The following is a 26759-nucleotide window of genomic DNA, read 5'->3' on the forward strand; positions in this document are numbered from 1 at the left end:
AGACAATTTAAATAAACTTTCATTGTTTTTTTCGTTCTAACAGAGTACCACTCTGAATAAATATTTCTTTTATTCAGAAAACTTCCTGAAGAAAAACAGTTTTTCATGATGGAAGGCCACTAGAAGAAAATCCAGTAAAGAACATGACTTTTAGTAAGTTAAGACTGCTACTTGTTTATTAAATGCTATTGCCATCATGGATCTCCTGACAGGATTAAGTGCAACAAAAGTGAAATCTTCTCTAATCTATCTCCGTGTGCCATTTTACTCAATTACAATGTGCTCTCCTTGTTTGCTCCCTAAAGCATAGGTTAGCTGTTAGCTCAAGCCAATACTGGATATAGCCTAAACATGACTAATGAATTTAACCAGATGGCTGTACAGATAGCTCTTTTTCAATTATTTTTTCAATATTTTCTTCCTGGATCTCTTATCTATATTTATCTTGAGGTTTTAGAACCATATGTCCATTTTATATACCTTTCAATTACTTGGACTTGCTACACAACATTTTCTTTTTGAATGATTCCACAAAACAGTGAAATAACCAAATTGTTACAATTCATGGTCATTTTAATACTCTAATGTCTTTTACATAATCTATTTAAAAGTAGCTCTGGTACCTTATCTAACTAATGCTGCATCCTCTGAGATATTCCAAAGATATTATCAGAAAACACAAAAAGGGTTGTCCATTCATTGAGCAAGATGTTAATGAAGACTCTGTTCTGCATCTATCACATTCCTGCTTTTAGATATGCAAATATCATCATCAGACGGCAAATTTAAGTGAACTTGTTTCTATATAGAAACATCATCATTTTCCTTTATAATGGAAATCTCTGTGAATGAACACTTGATTTTGCAAGTAATTTTGGTGACTGCACAAATCTGTTCCCAATTTGGGACTACATTTTCTACTCAGATGTTTAAATTTACTTAGTCAATGTTGGTTTTTTTTGTAAATTAAAACATAGTGCATATACAACATCTCACTAAGGATGTCTGTACACAATGATATTGACTCTAGTCTGTGTACTGAACAAGAGTTACAAATAATTGCTGAAGTAATGAAGAAAACATTTTTAATATGTGTAATTGCAGCTTTTATTGTAATAAACTATTTGTAGCTAAGTGGTCTGAACTGGACACATTGATTCAATATGTCTTCCTGGATGTAGCATGTGGTGAGTATTTCAGGAATATCTCTCTGTCTTTGACACTTTCGTTCAGTGCCTCCTTCCATGAGCAGAATATTGGCAACCATCATTGCTCTCATCACCTTCAAGCTGCCAGTATAAACATCGGTATACATCTAAATTATTTTTCTCAGTTCAGGCAATTTTCTTTGTGCTATTTTGAATACAATTGAAATAGTTTCTCCTTTGGAACTGAGAGCTCTTAAACTTTTTCCTTAATTTGCTGCTATAAAAATAATATCAACTAAAAAGTCAAAATTTATCATGCTGACATAAAAGACATTAAATACTTTGAACACAGTTTAAATAGAGTCTTTAAACTTCTGAAATTCTTTATCAGAAGAGTTTCTTAGAGAAAAAAAAGCCTCATACAGAGAAAAAGCTAATTAATACTGGCAATGGTTTCGCAAAGAGGAATCAACATTCCTCTTGTATAGTCAAATAAATGATACTTTTCTACTCACTTCATCAGAAAGCTGTCATCTTGCCAAACGGTATAGCTCTGTGATCCAAATACCAGATTCTAAAACTAAATAAAAACAGATTGTGGCACATGTGCTGGATAGTTTGTTCTCAGATTGTCTGTAATGTGCTGTACCTTTCAGAAGAGTGAGGGGCTCAGGTTGGTGCCTCCAGAGGGCTGGGAGATGGTTACCAGCCCCAGGGAAGGAAAAAGTGTCTGTGAGTGAGAGTCATGGCAAGAAGGCAGGAGCTGTAACTCATGGAGACAGTATCAAAAGAAGCAGGAACGTAATTCACGCATAACTCAACCCCCACAGTGGCAGACAGAAACTTTTTAGGGATCAGAGGGAGCTGGCTGCAAATCAAAAGCTACTGTGATCACCGTAACCAAGCAGAAAGTAAGAACTTGCCTATAAGCATCTGGTAGATGGAGATTTACTTATATACAATTTAATTTCTTCTCCTGTCTTATTTAGTGACTTTCAGTTTTCTCTCTTTAAAAGGTTAATTATTTTGGTTCATATTTTAATAAAATCTGGCCTTAAGTTGAAAGAGCTTTTTAGTATTCTGGTCTCTACCCTAAGGCAAGGCTCAAGACATGCATCTCAGAGCTTTACCTTGCTCTCCCCTCACACCATTGCACACGCATCCTTGGCTTAACAGTATGCAGTATTTGAATTTCTCAGAATTGGCTGCAAATTATTACTTACATCCTGTAAGGGTTCAAAAGGTTTCAAAATTTGTGCTGCATCAGAGAAAAGAAATATTGACACTTTTTACTCAGAAGTAAAATTTCATGGGATCCTAATATTTTGTTTTGTTTTGTCATTCTAAGCTAAACAACACTTTTTGACATTTCCAGGTGGGGGGGTTCACTGTGAGCTTAATTGAAGCCTTTAGTTTAATCTTCCTCCAGTTTACTCTGGATTTTGAACTGCTGCACTGACTTCTGAAGAGCTGGTCTTTGTGTCTGCGGTCAATTTTAACTCCACTTGTGAAACCTAGCTGTCTCAGTGCTGTGTAATCCAGCCTCAAACAAAGTGTTTCATCTCCCAGTGGCAAGCTGAAATATTTCAGCCTCTGCTTTGGGGTTCGGTGGTTGTAATTAGGTTGGGTTTAAATTTTGGAAAATTTTCAATCAACTGTACATGTAATTTATAAAAATACTGGACTTAAAATAAGCGAGAAATTTTTACTGTGTTCCCAAAGAAGAAAACCCTCAAGTTATTTAATCGTCATTATTTTTTTATCCTGGCACTATGGTTGGGACTGATTTATGCCTTCTCCCATGGGCTGTTTTCTCCACTTGGACTTAGTCTTAGATCATCCAGAAACTGGGGAAAAATCTCCAAACTTCCTAACAATATGTTGTTGACTTACAGAAATGCTTTTGGGTCATCACATTCTCTTATTTGATTATTTACTTACAGGTTGAGACCCTAATTCTTTAGTCTGAATTGATTGAAATTGAGCTAAAGATCATACTTATTTTAGCCAGACAGTTGAGATTATTTATAATTCATGTTTTGCAGTTTTAACCAGGTTCAAATACTTACGAAAGCTATATCTGAGATCTAAACAGTTTCCTAATCTAAGTACAAGTGAATATTTTTGTATCCGTTCTTTTCCTTTTTGTAAAATATAAGATTTGAATTTAAAATGAAGAATATGTAGGAAATCCTTAGATTAAATAGTTTTCTGTTTATTTTCCTTATGCCCTTTAAAAAAATTGAATATTGAAATTGTGCAAGAGTATGTCTTTCTCTTTAGGACTGTTTTAGTTCTCTACTAATTTCTTTTGTTTCCATAATTACACTGAAATTCTATCATGTGCAAACATATTTTCTATTTGATAATTTCATTACTATTACACCACCTTTTTATTATGCATGCTTACTGTTTTCTTCAAACACTAAGTTTCTATAAGAGTCTACATAACTCATGTGTTACTTTTTACTTCTGATTAAAAGGTGAATGAGGACATCCCAAAGAACATCCCATTTCCTCATTCATACACAAAAAGCGTATGTATGCGTGTGCACGCATACGTACACACACTGACATATACGTATCTCCATTCTAAACCCAGAGCATGGGATTTCATAATTGTTCCATGGCCATGACTGAATATTCTGAAGCTATTAAATATGGCATTTTTACACTGATATTATGTCAAGTAGTCATAGCATTTGTGACATTTTCCATTCTAAGTGTCCAGAACTCTATAATCATGATATAATTACATTATTATTTGTGTATAAAATGTTGTGAATACTATTGTGCCCATAATAGCTCTGCTTAAACCTGTGAAATGCAGACAAATAATTTAAAAATCATATGCTATTATCCTTTGTTTCAGTGTGTTGACATTTTTTTATTTTATGTTCAAGTTCTGCTAGATTCCAATGTATTATATATAAAACTATTTTCTTGGAACCTCTGTTACCAAGATCTGAGACTGAAATAATAAATTTTCATTTTTTCTATAGAGAAGTAATGGTATCTTTCAGAATGTGTAGGTCTGGAAACTATTCTAACGCATAGAGTGCCTTTAAGTGGGCAGGCACTTCAATTAAAGTAATATGTATCTGTGATAGGTTTGCAATAATCTCATTCTTTGTCTAGTCTAATTTGAAAGCCCAGAGGTAACCACTGAAAACTGCAGTAAACAAGATTTGGCTATGTGACCTTGTGCCTTGATCTAGATTACTTGTGTTATGTTTTCTGAAACCCTAATTGTTTAACAGCTACCCTGTAATAAGCACCCAGTAAACAATAGCTCTGCCTCAGTCTACCTATTTTTGTATTGAAGAAGGTGAGAATTGTAAAAAACAGTAAAGCAAATACACAACTAGGTAAGAAATAGCAAACCAATTGTCCCACTACCCAGATGATTTATCCTGTTTAGATAGCAACTCCTAACTGCTGCAGACATCTAATCTAAATGCAGAATAACTACCTGCAGAACTACACTATGTATTGCTAGTTAAGAACTGTTTTCATAGTTTTACAAAAAAGGCTCCTTTATATTTCTTATTCCAAAGGAATATATCTGTCATCTTGAAAACAATTTTTCTGTTCTTTTTTTGATCTAGTGCTAAGAATTTTAATATACTTAATCTTTACTTGATTTATTCATCTGCTTGATTAGTTAAACAGTGATTCTGCATGTAGCTGTATAAGGGCTGGGCTTTCTTTTGGTTTTTCTTTATGAACTTGCCATCTTTCGTGCTTAATACTTATCAGAAGTAGTCATCTTAGTTAGGACTGTATTCAATTATAGGGCTGTTGTGTTTCACTTTCCCTATTTGTGTAAGGTGATTTAATTCAGAATGTTATTTGGCTTGTCCATTTTAATGCAAAACAGTATTTCCAAATAACTTTCTTCTTTTCTTATCTATAATTTGCTTTCTCATGGCCCTTTCTGACTGCTTCAAAATTTAATTATTTGATTTCCCATGGTCTGACTCTCCCTTCAGCATAAGAACAGGATAACTTGGAGAATATACCTAAGTATTTTGAAGTTTCTGGTATCGTTGATACTAGTTTCCTTTCCTCCAAGCTCAGCTTTCCGCTACCTCCCTCTTTTACCGTCACTTTGGCAATCTTCTTTTCTTTGGACATCTTGCAGAGCAAGCACCCTGTGAGTAATATGGGACTTTGTGGTTCCCTTATCCTATTTTTTATCCTGTTTCTCCACTCTGGAAGACTTCCAATAGTACAGCTCTGACTGTAGCAGTGTAGTTGTCACGATACTTAAAGAACAGAGAAATTGCTTTTTAGCTCTTTACACTTTTAAACAAGGCTGTCTTTGTTGTACTTCTTTGTAGACTTTTTGAAGTACAAGGAAACTTTTCCAGGTTCTGCAAGTCATTACACAAAGGGACAGAGCCCATAGGTCTCTGCATCATAAGCAGGTAGCCCATATGCCAGTGGCAGGCTACATCTGGGGACACAATAATGCTAATTGCTAGGCATAAATTTCTGTACTTCAGGAGCTATAATCTTAGAAGTGCTTGAGCTCCCAGACCTTCTGATAGCTGCAAATAAAGGTTTTGGCACTACTTCTAATGTCCAACCCTGAAAAGGGGTAATTTTCAGAAGCACAAAGGAAAATATGTGCATATGGGTGCTGTAACTTAAATAGTGAGAGTATGAGCATCATTGTGCCTGTCTAAAATGATAATTTAGGCTGAAGCAATCAAATGTATGCAGTGGTGAATTGTTAAACCAGCCCTGGCACATTTTTACCCGAGTAAACTAGTACCCTCCTGAGCAGCTCCATGGCACACACTGGCCTCTGCCAGAGTCCATTCACAACAGACAGTTTGGAAGTGGCTACCCCATTCTGGAGGCTGAGAAAAATAAACAGTATGGGCACAGCCAGTAAAAGCCAGCTGGCCTGGGGATTAGCGAGTGGACCTTTGGACCTGTACTTTTACTGGTATAGACATAACCATTTTGTCTACTGAGTGCTTGGGTATGCGCTGCAAAACTCCAGATGGACAAAACCTTCAGGGAAGGGTGGGAGAGTTGAGTATGACAGCCTCATCTAATGCAATTTAGCTCTTTTGTGGTAGAAGCACCTGAAATGGGCATGAGGGACAGAGCCTACAAGCCAGGCCTTATGCAAAGTTGCAGTCCATATACAGGTAGCAATTAGGATCTGCATGAAGGAGAAGGGAGTGGACAGTCCCAGTATTTGGGCAATGAGCACTAGGAACCTAGGGGACAATTCACCACAGATGGTTCAGAAAACATCTGTGGTACTCACCAGAGGGAGAAGTCTTGGGTTAACTGCTGGCTTGTAATAGGGCTAGCACTGCAAATTCTCTTGATGCATAAGATGTTTACTCTAAAAGGAAAAAAACCTTTATGGACCACTGTAAACAGAGGTTCAACAAGATTCACTTGCAAACAGAGATAGCAAAGATAGCTAACAAGATGTGTCATACTGGATGAAGTAAACAGGGAAGCACTATCATTTTAGGCATTTGTCATGGTTTAACACTGGGCAGCAACTAAGCACCATGCAGCTGTTTGCTCACTACCTGCCAGTGGGATGGGGAAGAGAATTGAAAAGTAAAAGTGCGAAAACTCATGGGTTGAGATAAAGATGGTTTAATAGGCAAAGCAAAATCCGCACACGCAAGTAAAGCAAAACGAAGAATTCATTCACTACTTCTTATTGGCAGGTAGGTGTTCAGCTATCTCTAGGAAAGCAGGGCTCCATCACATGTAACAGTCACTTGAGAAGACAAATGACATCACTCTGAACATTCCCCTCTTCCTTTTTCTTCCCCCAGTTCTACACACTGAATATGACATCATATGAGATGGAATATCACTTTGGTCAGTTGGAGTCAGCTGTCTCCAGTGTGTCCCCTTCCAGCTTCTTGTGCACCCCGAGCTTACTCGCTGGTGAGGTGGTATGAGACACAGAAAGGGCCTCGACTCTATGTGAGCACTACTCAGCAGTAACTAAAACATCCCTGCATTATAAACACTGTTTCCAGAACAAATCCATAACATGTCCCCACACTAGCTACTGTTAAGAAAATTAACTCTGTCTCAGCCAAAACCAATACAGCATTACAACTTCTACATGGTTAATTCACCTCTGTAACACTTTGCACATGTACAGAACAGGATTTGCTTTCAGTTTAGCACAATAGACCTTGTGGCCATGATCCCCCACTCTCTTTCATTCTTGGAAATATGTGTAAAATACTGCTGATTGGTCCCAGTTTTTAAGTCATCTACTTCTTTCCTGTAGAACAACAAAAAGCATAATGAAATTACAATCACCAGTGGAAAATAGTCGTATGCTGTCCAGGAAATATAAGATTAAATTGGTGGGGCTGAGAATCACTGTGGTAGTAAGCAGCAGTGAAATACAGGTTAGATGGATGAAAACAGAAATATCAGCTGTGTTCTGCAGGGATTGCAAAAGAGATTTTACTGGAGCAGTCCTTGAAGTACTGCCACAGATCCTGAGATCTCTAGTTTTTTCTAGTAATTTCTAGTAAATTCTTGTTACTGGGATTACAATTTTCCAGGTATATGCTGAAGGACATGTATAAATAATAATGATAAAGCCCAGTTATTACTACAGTTATATTACAGTTATACATGAATAACAAACATAATGGAATAACAAATATAACTGGGATATAGGTTTCTGCACCATGATGAGCTGAGTTGGTGATTGAGTAAATAATAAATTTATCCTGAAAAGAAGGTTTCTAAATATCAGAGCAACAACATTTTCGAACAGCTTTTCTAATTGCAGCACAAAATTAATTTGGTTAAACAGCATGATCACAACCCAGATTAAATTATATGATCGACCAAAATGGCAGAACTCTGATGCTTTTGTATGGCCTAATAATGGGAAGCATTATATGAGGTTTTGGGTGATAGAGGTATAGATCCTATATCTAGATAAGTTTCTGAATTCAGTGCACACTGAAAACGACATTTGCTGTTGCTGATATTTTTCTTGCCTCACTTAATGATTAGTTTCTGTGTCTGTCATTTGCTAACGAGAGTTTGTGAACTTGATTGTACGTTGTTTTGCCACTGTTTAGGTACTTAGCAACATCTTAGTCCTTAAATATATAGTAATTCTTTTAATAATATAAATAAAACATTTTATTATTTCAGCAGATTAGATAACATTTTAGTTATATTGTTACATTTCAGTTTGGCATATTGATGAATAATGTCTATTCCCTGCTCCTCTTTGGGTTTTATTGGTTGCTATAGTTACTGGCCACTGTTCCTCGCATGTCATTTATGTAAGCTAAATTCTCAGTGACCCTAAATCTGTTATCATACTGTTGTGGTTTAACCCAGCAGGCAGCTAAACACCACAACAGCCACTCACTCACTCTGCCTTCTCCCACTGGGATGGGAAAGAGAATCAGAAAAAAAAAGGTAAACATCATGGATTAAGATAATGACAGTTTAACAGGGCAGAAAGGAAAATAACAACAACAACAACAACATATATAAAACAAGTTATGCACAATGCAATTGCTCACTCCTGTCATGTGATACTCAGCCAGTTCCTGAGCAGTGGTTCCCTTTGCCAGCTTCCCCTAAAATATATATTGAGCATGATGTCATATGGTATGGAATATTCCTTTGTCCGACCTGGGTCCAGTCTGTTCTGGCTGTGCTCACTTCCAGCTTCTTCTGCACATAGCACTGCATGAGAAGCTGAAAAGACCTTGACTACTTAACAATAACTAAAACATCAGTGTATTATCAACATTATTCTCATTTTAAATCCAAAACACAGCACTATACCAGCTAGTAGGAAGAAAATTAACTCTGTCGCAGCCAAAACCAAGACACAAACACACCTTGTTGTTTCTGTTCTGTGGGATGGCAAAGTGCCAACTTGTTATGAGGAAGAATTCCAAATAAATTAATATAGCTAGTCTGCAGGACAGTCTGGACTTGCAGGGCTGAATCCCCCCCCTTGCACTGCCATATTTTTTAAATCCACATTAACAATACCTCAACAAGGTCTTGTGCATGCTGTAACACAGTCTATCTTGATATTTATTATTTAATCTTTTAAAACATTTGGCTCTCTTCACAGACAGTTGGGGGACCAATTAAAAGTCCAGAAAAACTACACAAAGTTTCTCATGTAATTAGACGTTTCAGGGCATGCTATTAAGGACCATCTGTTCTCCTGGTTGACTGAGTATGACTGAAAAATTAGATGTTTCCTTTTGTACTTGAGGTTCCGTCTGTCTTGATTCTATATTTGATTACGCTGTATGGGGGTGTGGGCTGAATTTATTTATAATGGTCTTAATTTGTATAGACAGTTAAGTATGGTTTATTGTGTAGGATGTCAAACCATTTAGCATTTGAAATTCCCGTTATAGTTTTAGTGCAAATAACTCTCTTGAACATTTTTCTAGGAGAATCTCCGTTGTTTTTCTCTTCCTTACATTCCCCCGTAATTTGTTTTTCTTTTTTCCCTTTCTACTAGTGATCCAGTTTTGCCATGGAGTAAATGGTTACAACTACAGAGAAATCGCTGACATTTCATGCCTCTTGAATTTGGCTAGTAAAGCCAAGCAGATCTGAGCAGTACAACAAAACGTATGCTGTAATGTTGTGAGAATTGGTTTACTGTCTCCTCTGTGACATCTGTGTGGTCCCACTGAAGGCAACTTAGAATATGTCAGACTGCTGCACAACATGGAGATACCCAAATTAACTTTTAATTTCGGTATTTCTGCTATTGCCAGTCATGATGTGTCAATACCATTAAGAGGAAAGTTCAGCTCCTTTGCATCAGTTCAGCTGTTTGTCTATACTTTGCCCCCCTAAGTGCCTTTAAATCCTAACAAAGCAATGACATGCAGCATTACTTTCTTGTAACATTTTTAACAACTGATTGCTTCTGCTAGATTTTTGCACTAGCACACACACATTTTAAACCTAAACCTGTCTCTAAATAATACTTTCACATCTTGTATAAATTCATGCAAATAAGATCAAAGGTCTCATATGCTCTGCATATAGCAAAGTATTCAGAAATCTGTACCAAGCCAAGACATCTGGTCATTCTGTTTTGATTATGGCACTGTGTTTCAATATATCTACTGTGCTTTGATCTTTCAACTACTTTGCGTACAGCAGCAGAACAGTTATAGCAATATTCAAACAACACATTTATTCATTCATTCGTTCATTCACTCAAATGTAATATTGTATAAATAATTAAATCTGAAATATGAGTTTATAATACACTGTTGCTGCACTCTTAGCACTGCTAAGGTAACTGCTCTCACATCACCCTTAGGCATGTAATCCCTGTCGCTTGTGCAGTAGGAGTGGTTGTCAAAATCCACAAGCAGTTTAAAAATAGTATTTGAATATAACTGTGGGCACCTGGAGAAGGATCACCTCGCCAAAATTTAGACTAAGTTAGTTATCAAGGAGTGAGTTAGTGACCTCTGGCTCCCTTTAGTGTCAGCAGAGAATAACAGGAATTTCCAGTTTCCAGTTATTTTCCCTCACTAAGGGAAGTTATGTAATTAGGCAGCTGATTTGAGGTGAGATGAATCAACTAGGAGCCCACATCCCTCATCATTAAGAAGAGCTTGACCTTGACATCTCTAATTTTTAGTCCCCAAAGTTAACTTCATCCCCCCTAATGTGTGGTTCCCTGGCCTGCAAAAGGATCAACTCAGCATTTTTCAGCTATTAGTAGCTGACTCTTGAGATGTTTTTTCTCTCTCTTGAGGATAAAAGGCATGCATTTTTCTACAAAGAAAAAATAAGTGCAGCCACCGTGACAGTGAAGCTACGGCTGTTCGTGCTGCACACCATAGTGAACGTGATAATACAGCCTCTGGAATTTATTATCTATTGTGAAGGAGATGTGGATGCTGTTGGGTGTAATAGGAAAAATAGTTTAACTTCCTTTCTAAATAATTGTCCCTGAAATAAAGTGTGGGGGATTTTGTTTTGGGGTTTTTTGTTTGTTGGTTTTTGTTGTTTGTGGGTTTAGTTTGTTTTGGTTTTTGTTTGTTGGTTTGGGGTTTATTTGGTTGGGATTTTTTGTTTGGTTGGGTTTTGGGTTTTGGTTGGTTTTGGTTTTGTTTTTTAATTTAAAGTGAAGGAAGTTGCTTAAGGACCACAACAAGTACTAAACTTTGACAGATGTTCTGCTTTGGTGAATGTGAAACTGTGTTAACTTAAAACCAAATAACATAGAGATGGATTGAGCATGCCAGAACTTTTTGTTACAATGCTTTTGCAGACTGAAATATTTATTTTGTATTTTTTCACTTTAGTAATTACTTTGTTTCAAAATTGTAATTATTCTACAATCAGAAAACTGGAAAACTGAGCTTTGATGGATGCTTTTTTTTCTACAATGTTTCTTCTATAAAGTATCTGAAAGTATAAAAATTTGAAGATAAATGAAATCATCCAAGGACTGGAATTTTCAGCCTCATATGAGGTCTACATAAAGGGTTATCTTGCAAAGTGTTGTGTTTTTTTTCGTCTTCGGAATGGTCATGTTGGCTGTCTGTTCCCTTGATAATAATGTACATCACAGTTTTCACAGTTTTCATAAAATGGAAGCTGGTATAAGTCACTGCAGATTACATAATTACTAGATAGTAAAAATACTGGGTTTATAGATGGTTTTATATAATTTTGTATGTGTTTTAAGGCCTGTATCTTCCAGGTGCTACGGTAGTGGTTGTGCTTTCTCAAAGTTCAATAATCATCAGGAATAATTAGCATGTTCCTTAACATTTTTCTCCATTTTCTTGCCTCATAACAATACACATTCCATTACAGAGGAACTGAAAAACCCTATGTACATTAAAACCAAGGTCTGAAAAATGGTTATACTATGAGGAGAATGGAGAATGGTGAATTCTTCAGCCCTCTTGGCTTTTCTAGGCCCTGGCAAAAATATCTGGGATCTTCAGACTCCTTCCCAGTCTCAGCAGACTTGTTTATAAATACCTATGAGAGACATGTTTTCTTATAATTGAGATTAGTGGCCAGACATTCAATAAAATCTCTGATATTCAGTAGTGAGTGTAATTTTCCATTCCAGTACTTTACCTAGAGACACAGTGGATCCTTTGTCTCTCAGCATCTAAATTAAGATCAGGTTTTTATTTTACGCAAAAATTCCTAGGTGATATCTGCTGTTTCCCATGCTAGAGAGGAAGGTTACAGGAGATCATCACAGCTTAATCTGGCTGCAAGAATCCATGAAAACTTGAGAGCCGTTTTCAGTGGCTACCCTGTAGATAAGAGGGAATTGCACTTGAACCCATTTGTCCCCATGTAGCAGACTTCCCAAACCCTGTGTCTCATGTGCTTTAGCCTGTGAAGCCCTGAGCAGCCCGGTGCACTTCACCATGGGGATGGGTCTGGGCTGAAGCAGCAGTAGGAACAAACAGGGTGCTCCTGCTTTGGGGAGCAGTTGTCCAAAAGACATTCGGGGAGCTTGTGCATCAGTGGGGCTAGTACCTTGTTTTGTTTAAATATTGTTTTATGGAGAAACAAATGAGAATGGATATGTGAAAGCTCTCCCATTAGGCAGAATATTTTAGTCTCTGTATTTGAGCTCTATTTTAATTAAGGACATCAAAAATGCAGAAAGAGTTTGTCATATAGGCTGAACATTAGGGATATTTTAACAAGCAGAAAGAAGGATAAGTGAGAGCTTTGCAAACTAATATAGGCCTTTAAAATAAGATTTTATGACCTTTTAATCACTGGCTTTCTTGATATATAGAGGAAGATCGTTGTTTTTCACAGTGCTTCAGTTTCCTTCTGCTCAGTGGGGGTAATAACACTACTTGAAATAAACCTTGTAGGGAGAAATGTTAAATATTGGCAATTGCTTACAGGTTTCAATCATACCAGCTATTTACTTTTTGCAAGTAAATGATATACGTAAACACAGCCTTTGAAAGTAAAATAGGTCACGGAATCATGACAAATTAAGGCATTCCTCTCAAACTCTGACCAGAGGACTTGTGGTATTTTATGAGACATCTGTACCATGAGCTAAAAAAACAATTGGACATTAAAGAGCCTTTGACAATCTTCAGAGGAAAAAATGAGTTATCACCTTTAAATCTGAGATTACAGATAATTACATTTTCCTTCCCTAATCTCCCTGTAGTTCCAATTAGGGATGCTATTTCATACTTCCTCACCCAAAGTGTGGCACAGTGCCGCTATGTGTTATTGCACAGCTGCCTTACTTGAACCCAGAGGTGACTGTTTCTTGGTGGTGGATGAAACAAGCCACACAGATTCCTTGACTACATCGCAGAGTTATTGTGACTAGCTTAATTAGATAATGCTCAATAACTGTTTTGAGATACTCAGATTAAAAGCATTATGTAAGACCAAATTAATTATGAGCATTAACACAATCTTGATGTAGAGATTAATTTGAATAAGGGATAAAATAATAACGTGATCTTTGTGAATCATGTACAGAGTGCTTTGCTTCTCCATATAAAATATCTGCCACATAATTTAAAATGTTTCTGAGGAGCAGAGCAGGGCAATGCTGTTCAGAAGTGGCAGGAATCTGTGCTGCCAGATGTGAGTCATCACTGAACTCCAGCACTCGTTTCTTTGTTCCCATTTCAAGAACAAGACACCCTGTTCCCTACAACAGAGTTGCCTGCAGATGCCTTGATAGAACGTGAAATGAGAAACCTGACAGAGAAGGGGGGGTTGTCTGATTTTGTTTTGAGGTTTAGGGGATTATCTTCATTCCCTGTGCAGATCTGTTGTGACACAGCACAACCATCCTTGACCCGGGGTGAAATTCTGGCATTTCTGAAATCAATAAAATGTTCCCATTGACTTCACTGGAGCCAGGATTTCCACCACATATGTGTTTCCATGTTCTTTCAGGTAAGGAAACATGGAAATGCTGGAGATTATGCAAATTTATGTAGTCACGTAGTCAATTTCTGTACAAAACCAGAAAAATCAGTCTGAACCAAACTGACTGATCTATCTTGACAGTTGGGTGGCCAGCATGGGCATCCACTGCAGATTTTTGCTTAGCAAGCTTTATGTATTTTGTGGATACCTAGAAAGTTTGTTATCAGATTTATTTTAATGAAATCTGAATGCATGAAGATCAGATTTCTAAGTGTAAACTTTTTCTGTTGCTAGGGTAGATTCTTATAATTAAATACAAGTAACTACAGTATATTTAAGATATCTGCTCTAGGTTGAACTGAGTTGCTCCCTAGATCTGCACTGACTTGAAGAGGAGTCTGCATTAAACAATTACCTTTATTGACATGAATTTTATAATTTCATATTTACTTTTTGCCAGGTACTTTATGATTTTAGTGAAATAGGGCTGGAATATTGAATTATTTAACAGTACTGAGCTAGTTACCACAGAAAGGTGAGCACAGAATTGTACTTTAACTTTAGAAGCAGTGTAGCTCTGCAAACTTCTTGCTTTGATTACTACCTAATGAAATACTTGAACTGAATAACCATTTTCTTTTCAGATCTCAAGCAAATATCTCTAATAACTACTCTTCACACAAACTCCACTTATAAAATGAGATTTCCACATGCTGACTTCCTTGTTATGTAAAACTTGAGCTGACTGACTAAAGCCAAGCATATAAATGACATTCTGAACATTTAGTTCTAGCCCTTTTGTTTACTTCTGTGCTTCATTATAATGAGAGGTACATGTTTTTGTGTATCAGGGATTATAATTACTCATGTCCTCAGAGCAGCTCACCAGAGTATAATTATTGCTCATATATTGGGTCAAGGTATGAATTTTACTAGAAAGTCTAACATGGTCACGACTCTTACATTTTAATTAGTTCACCTCCTGGTAGCACCCAACAGATCACCTATGCTTATCCTACTTTTTCAACACAAAGAGATTAAACTCCTGCATCTGTATCCTCTCATACCTGAGAATGAAGCTTACCTTACTCACAAAGACACGGAGCTGTCTGAATTGCCAGCTGATACAGGGATGGGGATGGCACACAGGACAGCTGACCACATGTGCAGCACAGCCAATGTCACAGAAATGTCCAAGGCCACAGAGACACAACAGAAACAACATTCTCTTTCTTGGGAGGATTCAAGCAAGGTCTTGGGGCAAACTACATATCTGCCACAGCTGGAGAGATTTATTCAGGCTGGAGTTGACATATCCACTGCTCATGAGCCATATGTAAATCAAGAATTGGTTTGATGTGGCCTCTGAGGACTCTTTGAAGACAGGGGTAAAGCGGGGATGGCTAGAGGGCCTGCACAATATGCTGTCTGTAGGTGCTGTGCATGCCCATCTATTTCCAGGTGGAACCTCGTCCAGAATTCAAAAACAGTTTAAGAGCAGGAAAATGCTGGACTGTCCCTCACTCACCTAGAGAACAGGCACAGAGGAAGGAGAGTGTTGCCTGCTCCTTTGCCATTACACTGGCCTTTGCACCACTGACACTTCTGATTTCTTATACTTTTTGTCTGGTGCACAGTTTAATTTCTTGAGAACTCTCATATCTGGTACTCAGACTTCGCCTGGGCTGAATTACTCTGAGTTTGTGTGATTTTCCTCTGAAGGAGTTCTGCCCATCTCCTCAGAGCCATACTGCAGAGCACATATGCATGAGCTTATTTTGGGAACTACATCCCTAGCTACAATGCTGGTCAAGATTTCTCCATGAAGCCCTGGTAACGTATGTGGGCCCAGGCAGAGATAGTCATCCTGCTCTCCATGCCATGACTGAGTGAAGAGAGCTTCCACTTTCCCCTCTATACACTTGTTTGAGTTCTTTCACTGTGTCACTGTTTATAACTTCCTGCATTTACTCCAGAAAAACTGCTCATCTTGAAGATAAAGAACAGCAGGATTTCTTACATGTAATTCTTTTTCCTGAATATGGTTTATATTTTGTCACAACTATTTTAGTATCAGAAGCCAGGTGCCATACATGATCATTAGGAGCTTTGCTGATTGTGACATCTCATTTTTTTATTGAAGTGAAAGAAGGATTATAATTCAACCCAGGACCATAAACCTTACAAGAGTTATACAGACTTGCAATTTTAGTGACTTAAAAGTACCACTTATGTCATACCTGAATTTGGTCCAAAATGACTCATTACAGAACAATAATATCTTTTCAGAAATTTGTCTCTATTACAGAAATGCTGGAAACTGGAACAGGAGACCAAAATATTACTCATTCTGTTTTAACATCTCTTAGTAGTAAATATTCACAAACAAGCATAAATTAAGAAAGTAATTCCGCATATTTCAAATTCATTTTGCCTTTTTCTTTTATGAGAATTATGTCTTACTGTATGATTTTAAGTGGTTTTTCAAAATTGTTTCAAAAGAGATGATTCTGTACAGTTTGCATATGCTTGATAGATATCTTTGGAATTATTTCTCTTCTGCATCCTTTTAGTTACAGGATAAAGACTGCTTAAACTTTTATTGAGACAACTCAAGCAATTTCCTTACAACAAACTGAATGAAAACCACAGCATTAAATGAAGATTTAAAGATGACAAAAAAGCCTTTTAATGAGAGTACAACTCTTGAATAATAACTTCAGCTCTGACAGTGAATTCTTATTTAATGAAATCCTAGTGAACAATACTTTATACCAAATATGTCAGGATTTTTCAGTGTGAGAAAATGAACTTTGGTCCTAATGTGTGCTCTGGGAGCAAATGGCACTGGGAAGATTTTGTAGCAGAGCATTTCAAACTTAATTTGCTGAGTTGTCTTTGAAGGTAGTTTGAGTGCTGATAACAGCAATTTCTCATTTTCTGTCAGACTGTGCATGTGAACAGGAAAAAATGCATCACGTCCTTTCCTTCCCCACCCACCGGTTATGTTCATTCATACTGATGCATAATTTGTCTCTGCAACTCTCTGACCAGCATCTCTAACTGCGACCCAGCTGCATCTCTTTACCCACTTGCCACGTTCAACCAAAGCCATTTTTCAGCCATCACACCAGGCCCACGCTCAGCCAGCAAGCTGGAGCCTGGCCATGCGCTGCTGGTGGTTCATGCTGGAAGTGCACATCTTTCCACATTCTGACACCTTGGCTGGCGTCAGGACAGTTCGGGGTGCCCACGGCTGCCATGGTGCACGACAGTGAGCCACCCTCACTCAGCACCGCCTGCCCCCTCCATCCACATGCTCAGGTCAGCACCTTGCCTGCTGCTGCTCTGAGGTACCACCACGCTGTCAGCCAGACCTGCAGCCCAGGAGGGCAAGGTCTGCAGCAATGCGTTAAGCTGCTGAGGCTGCAATTCCTCTCACCTAATGCCAGCTCTTGAAAGGTCAGAGATCTAGATACTGCTCTGTTCTCTTTCCAGCTAATGGAAGGAGACAGGAACAGCTAGGCTCAGAGGTGAAGCTCCAGGTGGACCTCACTGCTCTCTAAAGGTGTTTGTCCTCCACCTACAGGGACATCAGTTGGCTGACACTAACTGCATGTGGCATTGCCAGGTCTCAAGAGTTCGCAGAGACAGAGCTTGACCTTAATGTGCATCAAAATCATTTTAGTGTTAGCAGAACTTTTCTCAGCAAGCAAGTTGCTCTACATAAGGAAAGGTCTGCACATGGTCCTCCCAGCATCTGGTCATATTATTTCAAATTTATTTTGCAGATTGTAAGATGCAAGAGCAATACAAACAAAAGCATTCTCCATGATGAAGAAATATTGTCATTAGAAGCTAATGAAATAAATTGCTAAACCATTTTACACTAGTTTGCCAATAGCCCAAGCCCAGATGGAACTGACTCAAAGGACTATAAATACTGATTATTGAAAATTAATAAAACAAACTAACATTATCTGAGCAAAATTAAAGGTGGAACCAAGAAAAGTAGAAGCAGATTATTTGCAATTCTCCCAGATTATTGTTGGATGTATATTTACGTCTGTAAGTACAAAAGGGAAATTGAAACTGATAGTACTCATAAATCAGCACATTCAAAGTAATATTACATAAGGAAGTTCATTGAGTATTGATTCACTTAAAAGCCATAGAGCACAGAAGAACAGTGCTCTCATTAAATGAAGAGCTTCATAATAAGTGAACCACTAAGTCCATCTCATTCAGAACCTGCACAGAAGTTATAATCAGCAGGACAAAAAACATCAGCTAAATCAGTTAGTGTTCAATACGAAGTCTTGTTTAGTGCCAAATTAAACTTTCTAAAACTCTTTTTCTCATCTCACTATTATTTGATTATTTATGTTAAAGATGTATGTGAATAGAATGCCAAAGTCATAACTTTAATTTGCAAATAAGAAATAATTGAAATTTGATTAAATACATTTAATCAAATGGCAAGTCTGTTACCAGATTGTGATTGTGAAGCCCTTCCAGTATAGTGGATGAGTTTAAGCTCCTTCTGTTTTTTTCAGGAAAAAAGTTACTCTCTTGCTTTCTAGCACTAGCATGTACCTTTTACAAATACTTTCTGTACCTTATTTTTGTGATGGAGATATTTTGACTGATATCACAATTTCAAAAGTCAGTGAAAACCTTTGTTTCACTGAAGTGGAAGCCTTGATCAGGCATTGCTTTTTCTTCTTAAAGCTGAAATAAATATAGAAGTATGTCTCCTAGTATGTTAGGTCAACTAACCTTCTGCACATGAACAAAGAACTTAAGAGTGAAGGGAGAAAATAAGGGCTTTCTCTAGATCAGGAGGGGAGGGGGGAAATAAACAACTCCATAGTTTCTCCTTAAAATCCTTAGCAGATCAACTCTGCCTCCCCCTTTGTGTTTTGTGGATGGACTCGCAAGGTCCTCTCCTAATGTCGAACGTAAGCAAAAGGGAAAAGGGACGAGATCCTCGTGTTCTCCCACTTTTATATGAAGTATTCACGTGAATGGAATGTTATATTCCATTGGTCAGTTTCTTCGTCACCTGTTTCTTGTTGCCCCTCTCGCGAGGGGTGCATCCATGCTTATCAATAACTTCACATTCCATTGCTATGTTTACCAAAACTTGTATCTGGTTTTCCAGGAAAATGCAGCTAATATGAAAGCTTTAGCTGACAGGCAAATTGACTAAAAGAGAAACTTATTTTTTAACAAAACCAGAACATATTGAAATGAGGAAAAATTGCTCTCCAGGTCAAATACTTCCATATTCTTGTACTGTCTTCTGAGGCAACATGATTATATTGATTACAGTTGCAAGAAGACCATTGCTGTAAAAATGCTCAACTGACAAATATTTCAGAATATACATTATCAATTTGTATAAGAGTCAAATATTTGTTAGCAAAATCTCCCTGGGATTTGCCTGATCCTGTGAACTGCAGTTTCATGCTCTAGCTTAGCAAACTCACATGAGACATATGCAACTCAAAGTAGACCATCAATCTGATGCATCAGAATAAGAGTTTTCAACATGTTGCAAAACTCATCCCTAATTGTTTCTGTTCCAGTAATTTTTCTGTATTTTTATTACAGAAACAATTTGTTATTTGATACAAAATTCCTTTCTTACATTTCATCTGTGCCAGAAAATGCAAAATGAATTGTCTGCGTTTGCACATGTGTATACACACACATATCCACACACGTGTGCTCTAATTCGTACGCAACATCAGACCCCTAACATCTACAGTGAAAACTAAAATGAGACTGTTTGACATAAGAACATGTAAGTTCCCATAGTGAACTGAAAAGGTGAAGGTATATTTTTTAAAATGTTCCTCTTCCTGCAACCAGTGACATAACTGATACAGCTCTCCTATCTATCATTAATTAGTTTTTAATTGCTGTAGGTGAATACTAGATTTAAACCAAAGTCTTGGAGGCATTAATATCCACAGTTACGTACCACTTCAGTAAATAGGCAGCTTCATCAGTTCAGACTTCAATTACTTGTGAGCAAAAAATCAAAGAATCTGAAGTTTTTCTTTTATCTGCTTATAAACATTTTGAGACCAGAGGCAAGAATCAAGGTACAGTAATATTACTGATTGATACAAACAAATTAAATATCAATGAAGAAAGTTATTGAAATGTCCAAAAGTCCCCAAAATTCTTGGCAAATTGGATTTCTTCTAAAATACTTTTTTCCTCAATTATCTGACTTAGTAGTGCCCAATAAAACTGAAAAGCTATTAAGCTAAGTTAATAATAAGCTTAGTGAATAAAGTTAATAACTATCAAAAAGTATCTGCTTTTTTGTTTGTCAGCTTCTTGGCAACCAGTTGTAACCAACAGTCCTGGTGTCTGATTGGGAAAACTCTTGGCTCTAGGTAGACTGTTAGAGGAGAAATTCCAACATCAAAATAACAACAAATTTTCATTTTGTTTCCTTGAATTGTATGAGAAGATGGAATTTTATTCCCTTACATACCAACCAGGAGCTTGGAAAATTTAGTAACAACAACTGCCTGGATAGATGGTTACATATGACATATTAAGTATTGCAATAGGATGTGATATGCTGCATATTGCACCTAACAGAAATCATTGAACACTTTAATGTTAAAGGTTCTTAAGTAATTTATGCCATTTACTGTCCAGTCCACAAGTCAGTGTTTCATGATTAATATTATACACTTATGTGCTGTTTAACAATGCCAGTGGTCAGTTCCCTTCTTTTTTGACCACCTGAGTTTGTGGTTGCCATTAGCAATATCATTTAATGCTTTATTGAACTTCCATTTACCTATTTTCTCACTATGTAGATATATATTTCTGTTCTCTGTAGCCAAGTACCCACAGAATAATATAAACACTATTCTCTTTAAAATATAGTGTCATTATGAATACTTGCTTAAGCACACAAAAATTGCTTGGATAGAGGCCAGTAAATATGGAGTTATGCCAATCTCAAATGCTATTGTCAAAGTCTTCTCATTTTTCTGCTTAGGTTTATACACTCATCGAGTTTTATGATTGTATCATTCATAAAGAATACTGGGATCACATCCTGACTTTGACATTTCTGCTGGTTTTGCAACAGCATACACTCCATTCCATCATTTTAGGAAAATAGGAAGGGAAAAGAAAGGGAATTGTATTTTCTGTTCATCACTGTTCAGCATACAAAATGCTACTCTGAGCTACTTGAAGTTCTCCCTGAAAATTTTAGCACTAAATGGTTATTGAAATATATACAGAACAGAAAGGAGAAATCTATTAACTCAATTAAAATGTAAAGACAAGTGTCAAGCACAACAAATCCCACAAATAATTACATATTCCCTTAACATCATCCTGCCCTATAAGGTAGCAGTGAAAGGAGATTGCCTTTTTGTTGGAAGAAATACCAAACCAAATGCTATTACTGCATCCTCTCATTTTAAAAGAAGTTGCACAATGTGAAAATCTTTTATTCCTATAATTTATCAAATATTTTATTTTTCAATATGCCTCTTTGTATGTGTTAAGAGATTTGTTTTCATGAAATAAATACAAAGAAAGAGAGCTATAGGAATAAAAAATGGAATTCAAGGCAAAAATAAACTGTCTACAGTCATGTGTCTCTCTGTAAAAATGCCAAATATCACTCACACTGGGATAACTGGTTTCCTTGTGTGACAAAGGGTATAGAATAGGCATTAGGTTACTTGGAATCTGTACCAGCTTTCATTCGTGATGCCCAGGCTTATCTAGTCCTTGAAACAAGAAGCCCATCCAGAGATGAGCTGCAGTTCCATCCACATCTATGCATCCCCTGACCTGGTGATTCATGTCACATGAAGTCTCTGAGGATATGACTGACATGATGTGGCTTATCTTGCTTGTTTGGAGAGGTAGGACAGGAACAGCAAGTTCTACCTGGGACTGGTGCAAGCAGAGTTTGTCTCTTATACCATGATTCCCCTGCAACACCCACTGATTTGAAACATGCAATTAGACTCACCCTAAATGAGAAATCGTCATTGTCGTGTCAATTATTGTCCATGAAGAGAGAATGGATAAACAGAGACATTTTGCTGGTGTGCATTCCTCTTTTATTAATAATATCAGTAATCAAAATCACTTGTCTTCTTAGGCAGGCTGGGGAATATGAGCAACATCGACTGTTCATTAGCTCATTTACACAAGTATTGTTGCTAAATGGGCATATATTCTTGTATCCTCACTGCTTGAACAAGAAAAGATTGCTGGAGCTCAAAAGAAACAAAGACAAGCCCAGAGGGACTGCAGATATTTATTTAATCACAGGACTATTTACCTGCTTTTCTTAAGCTATTTTCTCACTTGAATTCTAATACATTCATAACCAGAAATAAACAATTCAACAAAGTTTCAGATTTAGACATCAAACCAAGCCTGTTTTATCTGATTAAGTATATTGAAAGGAAAAATCTGCAATCTCTGGCACACTGAAAGATAAAGATCCTCTTCTCCCTTGCCCTTGCCCACAAACTTACACCTTGTCTCCAGGAACACATCACATAAGAAACTTATCAGTTATCAAAACTTTTATCACTAAGACTGGGATTAGAGAGAACATAGAAACATATTTCAAAATTAATGCAGTAAAGAAATATGATAGTAATGAAGGCAGCCTTATGCTTCCTTTAAATATTTCCTCATTTTGGTTATTGGTTTGCAATATCATTATCTCATTAGAGCCTAAGCTACAAAAAAGGCTTCAGGATAACAGATCTTGCTTTAGGCACCAGAGTAGAAGGGAATGGGATAATTTAATATTTTAAAGTCAGTGGAACTGTGTGTGGGCAGTAAGGATGAAGGGCTTATCTATAGATTTACTGTGAAACAATTACACTCCTGCAAGCTCTAAATCCCTCTCCTCTTCACAATTAAAGGCATAGATAACTTCTTAATGTACGGCAGCTGACAGTTGAGATGATGGAAAGCCAATATCTATCAGTGCCTGTTTACTTCTTATTCTGTATGGCAAAAATCAGCCATATGCAGAATCCACCTGGGATAAAAAGAGTTTGACTAGAAGTGTAGAGATTATTTCCAGTATGGAACAGTTTCATCCATCCACTCTCTCTATTAAGACAGGACTCGATGTTTCATTTGCAGGGCAGAGAAAGAGTTACCAAAAGAGGAAGCAATAAGTTCAATGAGAAAGGGAAAACTCTTTTCATGCAGAATTTCAAGCTCCTAAATGACTTCCTGAAAGCCTCTGCATGGCTTGTTGATGTTTCTTTTGTTTGCTTGTTAGTCCTTGGAAAGGTAATTGTCAGAAAACTTGACCTGAACTGGCAAAGATTTTGTTCATAGGGAGAGCAGGGCAAAAGGAAAGGGTGTGGGATATTAACAGGTAAAATAAATCAAATCCTGAAGTCTTTCTTCAGTTTGTGCTTTAAAGTTTATACAAAACTCTATCTAAACCTGGCAGAAGTTTTAGCACCTCAGTAACTCCAGAATTTGGCCTGTTGTGTTTAGCTGTGAAGTTCTTACCTCTATCTATTAAACAGAGCTACTGTACTTGTACCGCTAAATTCAGTTTATTACACTAGTAAAATTTATCCAATTCACCAACAAAGGTCACTTTTAATTCATGTTACTGTTCTCTTCCAGCACAGAAAGCTATGAAAAAGATCCAAAGCATGCTGTGGTTTTCACTGAATTGTTTGGAGGCAGAGAGGCTCGTCCACACCTTGGAGGATCACGGGAGCAGGGAGTTACTGCCTGGAGGAGTCAACCTACATGACACTTGGATTGTCAGTTTAAGCACTTTTCCAATTGTTCTGTGTCCTTGTTTTTCACATTAATCTCTTACCTTAAAGGAAGTAAAAGGAAGACTGACTGTGCCAATAGGAATCCAAATGAGAAGTTTGCATTGCCTCCAAAGTATCAGTAAAAACATCCCAATTTTCATATTACTTCTCACATTTCTGAATGCTCCTTCCATCCCTTCTATGTCAATTTCACAGGAGATTCCTGACTGATCCTTGCTATGAAGATTTTGCAAGGAATTTGTTTAAGGGGAGTTTAATGAAGATGGCTAGCAATATCTTGCTCATGCTATTACTAACTATAGAGTTTGCTACTAAGCAGAATACTGCTTCCTTTTTTTTTTTTTAACTCCTTGTCATTTTTAGGGCATCTTTCAATGTGCTCTCACCAAAAAGCAGCATCTAACCACTGTGCAAGACACTTTAGCTTCTAGGAAGTAATCCTAGAAATTAAAAGTAACTGAGGAGATCTAAAACTTGTCCTCCATCTGCCAACATTTGTGGGTCTAAACCCAGACAGAAATGAAGTCAAAACCACTTTGTATCACTGGTGTTCCTTCAGGATTTCAATCTCAGATAGACTGGTAGCAGACTAGGGCAAACAAGTAAAATAAAGGTGCTGATCAACAGTGAAATTTACTTTCTTCCTTTTTATTAATTGATCTATGATTGAAGTGATTGAAGATCATCTTCCTAGAAAATGGTATCAAAAAAGCAGGCTCACCTGTTTTTCACCTCACTGGTTATTTGGGTGTATGTCTTTGCAGCATTTTTTTTTTTTTTTTTAAACAAAAGACCCTTGCTTTGATCTTAAAAATGTATATATATATATTTATTAGGTCAATCATACCAATGCAGCATATTTTTGTGCTTAAACATATTGTGTAGAGACTTGCATCAAGAAAACTAATGTAGGAAACAATTATTTTGCAAATATAGTAGGCTCAGGGTGGATCTCTCAGCAAAGCAATTTGTTTAATAATGGTATTGCAACACCAGGTGTTCTACCTAAAGGTAGGCACACCTAATAGGGCAAAAAGCCCCTGCTTATATCCCCCCAAAATCCGGGCCACAATTTCCCTCCCCTGTTCCCCACTGATTGGGTACTTCAGGGTTTACAGACTACCCTGATGCATACAATACTCTTTCCCTTATCAATATGGATTCCTGGTACTTTGGCTACACTTCCACCTAAATTAACTTATAAATACAGGTATATACAGGTATCAGTATATATTCCAGGAAGAAACTGTGTTTTACATTAAGAATTCATAGTCTGATGTCTCTCAGTCCTTCCCCCAACTGGGATCAGGTGCCAGGTCCTCAGTTATGTCAAAAGAACAGTTCTTCGTTAAACGTTCCTTACACTAATAAAAGGAATTGTAATAATTCTTTATTCTTGTTTCCAGTTCCTACGCAGAATGTTTTGACATTTCTTTCTATCCAGCTTCTGAGTCTTGGTGTTAGTTTCAGTTGTTATTATTTTTAGTAAATAGTTAAACAATGAGACACTTAATTACGAGGCTTTCAGGGTTTTTTTTGTTTGTTTGGGTTTGGTTTTTGTTTGTCTGCTTGTTTTACATATTAGACATCACAAGAAGATGACCTGTTTGAAAAGATGTAAAAAATACTTTAAAATGAGATGCTACCAGATACTTTTAACATCTGCCAGAATCAAAGGTGTAATTACCTCTGTAACTTCTGTAACAATGTAACTTTTCTCATATTTACAACTGGGGTATTAGAGAGTTTGCTACTAAGCAGAATACTGCTTCCTTTTTTTTTTTTTTTTTAACTCCTTGTCATTTTTAGGGCATCTTTCAATGTGCTCTCACCAAAAAGCAGCATCTAACCACTGTGCAAGACACTTTAGCTTCTAGGAAGTAATCCTAGAAATTAAAAGTCAATGCTACCCATTAGCCTCTATCATACGGGGAAAAAAATGAAGAAGATGGAATAATTTCCAGTTCAAAGGTTTTCCCTGTGAGTTTTGTGGATGCTCAAAATTATTTTAAGAGCTTTTAATTTAATTGTTTTAAACAGAAAATACCAATCCACATTTTAATCCTTTTTTCTTTTTAGCTTGAACTGTTTTAGTCACCTAACAATCCATTGTCCACAATTTTCTGATATTAATAACTCAACATTTCCTTTCAAGGATCTGCTTTGAAAACTTGCTGTCTAAGCCCTTGTAAAAGTTTGATTTGAGGTGCATTTATTATTTTATAGTGAAGGACCTGTCAGATTTTCAATTATAAAGTTTTATTTTCAAGGACATGTATACCATCTTTGAATTCCTTCAGGGACATCTGAATGACCCTTTTAGGTTTTCATGTATTTGACAGGATTTTGTGAGGTTTTTGTGAGCTACTTAGATATTTCATGGGGGGCTTTCTTAGCCTCATGGTGCAAGCTTACTGCATATAATCCCTGAAACCATAATTTAAGCATAGAAAATCAGGATGGGATGATATTTTACACAGTACTCTATAGCAATTTTTCCAGTTACAGATGGTATAATAGTATCTTTATCTGGGTGTTGCCTTACAAAATGCAAGTACTTTATCCTGCAAATGTGTGAAGAATTTAGGACTGTGGAACAGCAGTTTGGACATATGCTAAAACTTACTCTGTTTCAAATATAATCAATTTATCTAAGCATTCAGTTTTTGAAAACTGAGTTAATGTCTCTGTTGCACTAGTGTCTTGGGAAAATACAAAGAGTGATGTTGTATATAGCCACAGCATAACTTACAGATGTGATTTCACCAAAAAAACAAAAAGAGAAAAACACTGCATAATATCAACCCATTGAAATAAATCCTCCAGGAAAGGAGTGAAGTAAGGTCCTGTA

At 36.9% G+C, this 26759-nt stretch overlaps 1 protein-coding gene across 11 annotated transcripts in view; it reads left to right on the plus strand.

The window, feature by feature from the left end:
- Window positions 1-26759, plus strand: part of MEI4 (meiotic double-stranded break formation protein 4) — a 149957-nt gene that overhangs the window by 41148 nt on the left and 82050 nt on the right. For 5 of the 11 annotated variants that reach the window (XR_010471207.1, XR_010471208.1, XM_065056360.1 and 2 more), the window contains one exon: window positions 44-153. Coding sequence is in view for 5 of the 11 variants with exons in the window: in XM_065056360.1 (XP_064912432.1) it covers window positions 144-153 (10 nt within the window). In the remaining 6 variants the exon portion in view is untranslated. Of the gene's footprint in view, window positions 1-43; window positions 154-9675; window positions 11688-23747; window positions 24053-26759 lie in introns of those variants that run through there. The other 6 variants (XM_065056357.1, XM_065056359.1, XR_010471212.1 and 3 more) reach the window with 5 other exon arrangements.

This window comes from Columba livia, chromosome 3 (assembly GCF_036013475.1).
Source record: "Columba livia isolate bColLiv1 breed racing homer chromosome 3, bColLiv1.pat.W.v2, whole genome shotgun sequence".
NCBI classification, from domain to species: domain Eukaryota; kingdom Metazoa; phylum Chordata; class Aves; order Columbiformes; family Columbidae; genus Columba; species Columba livia.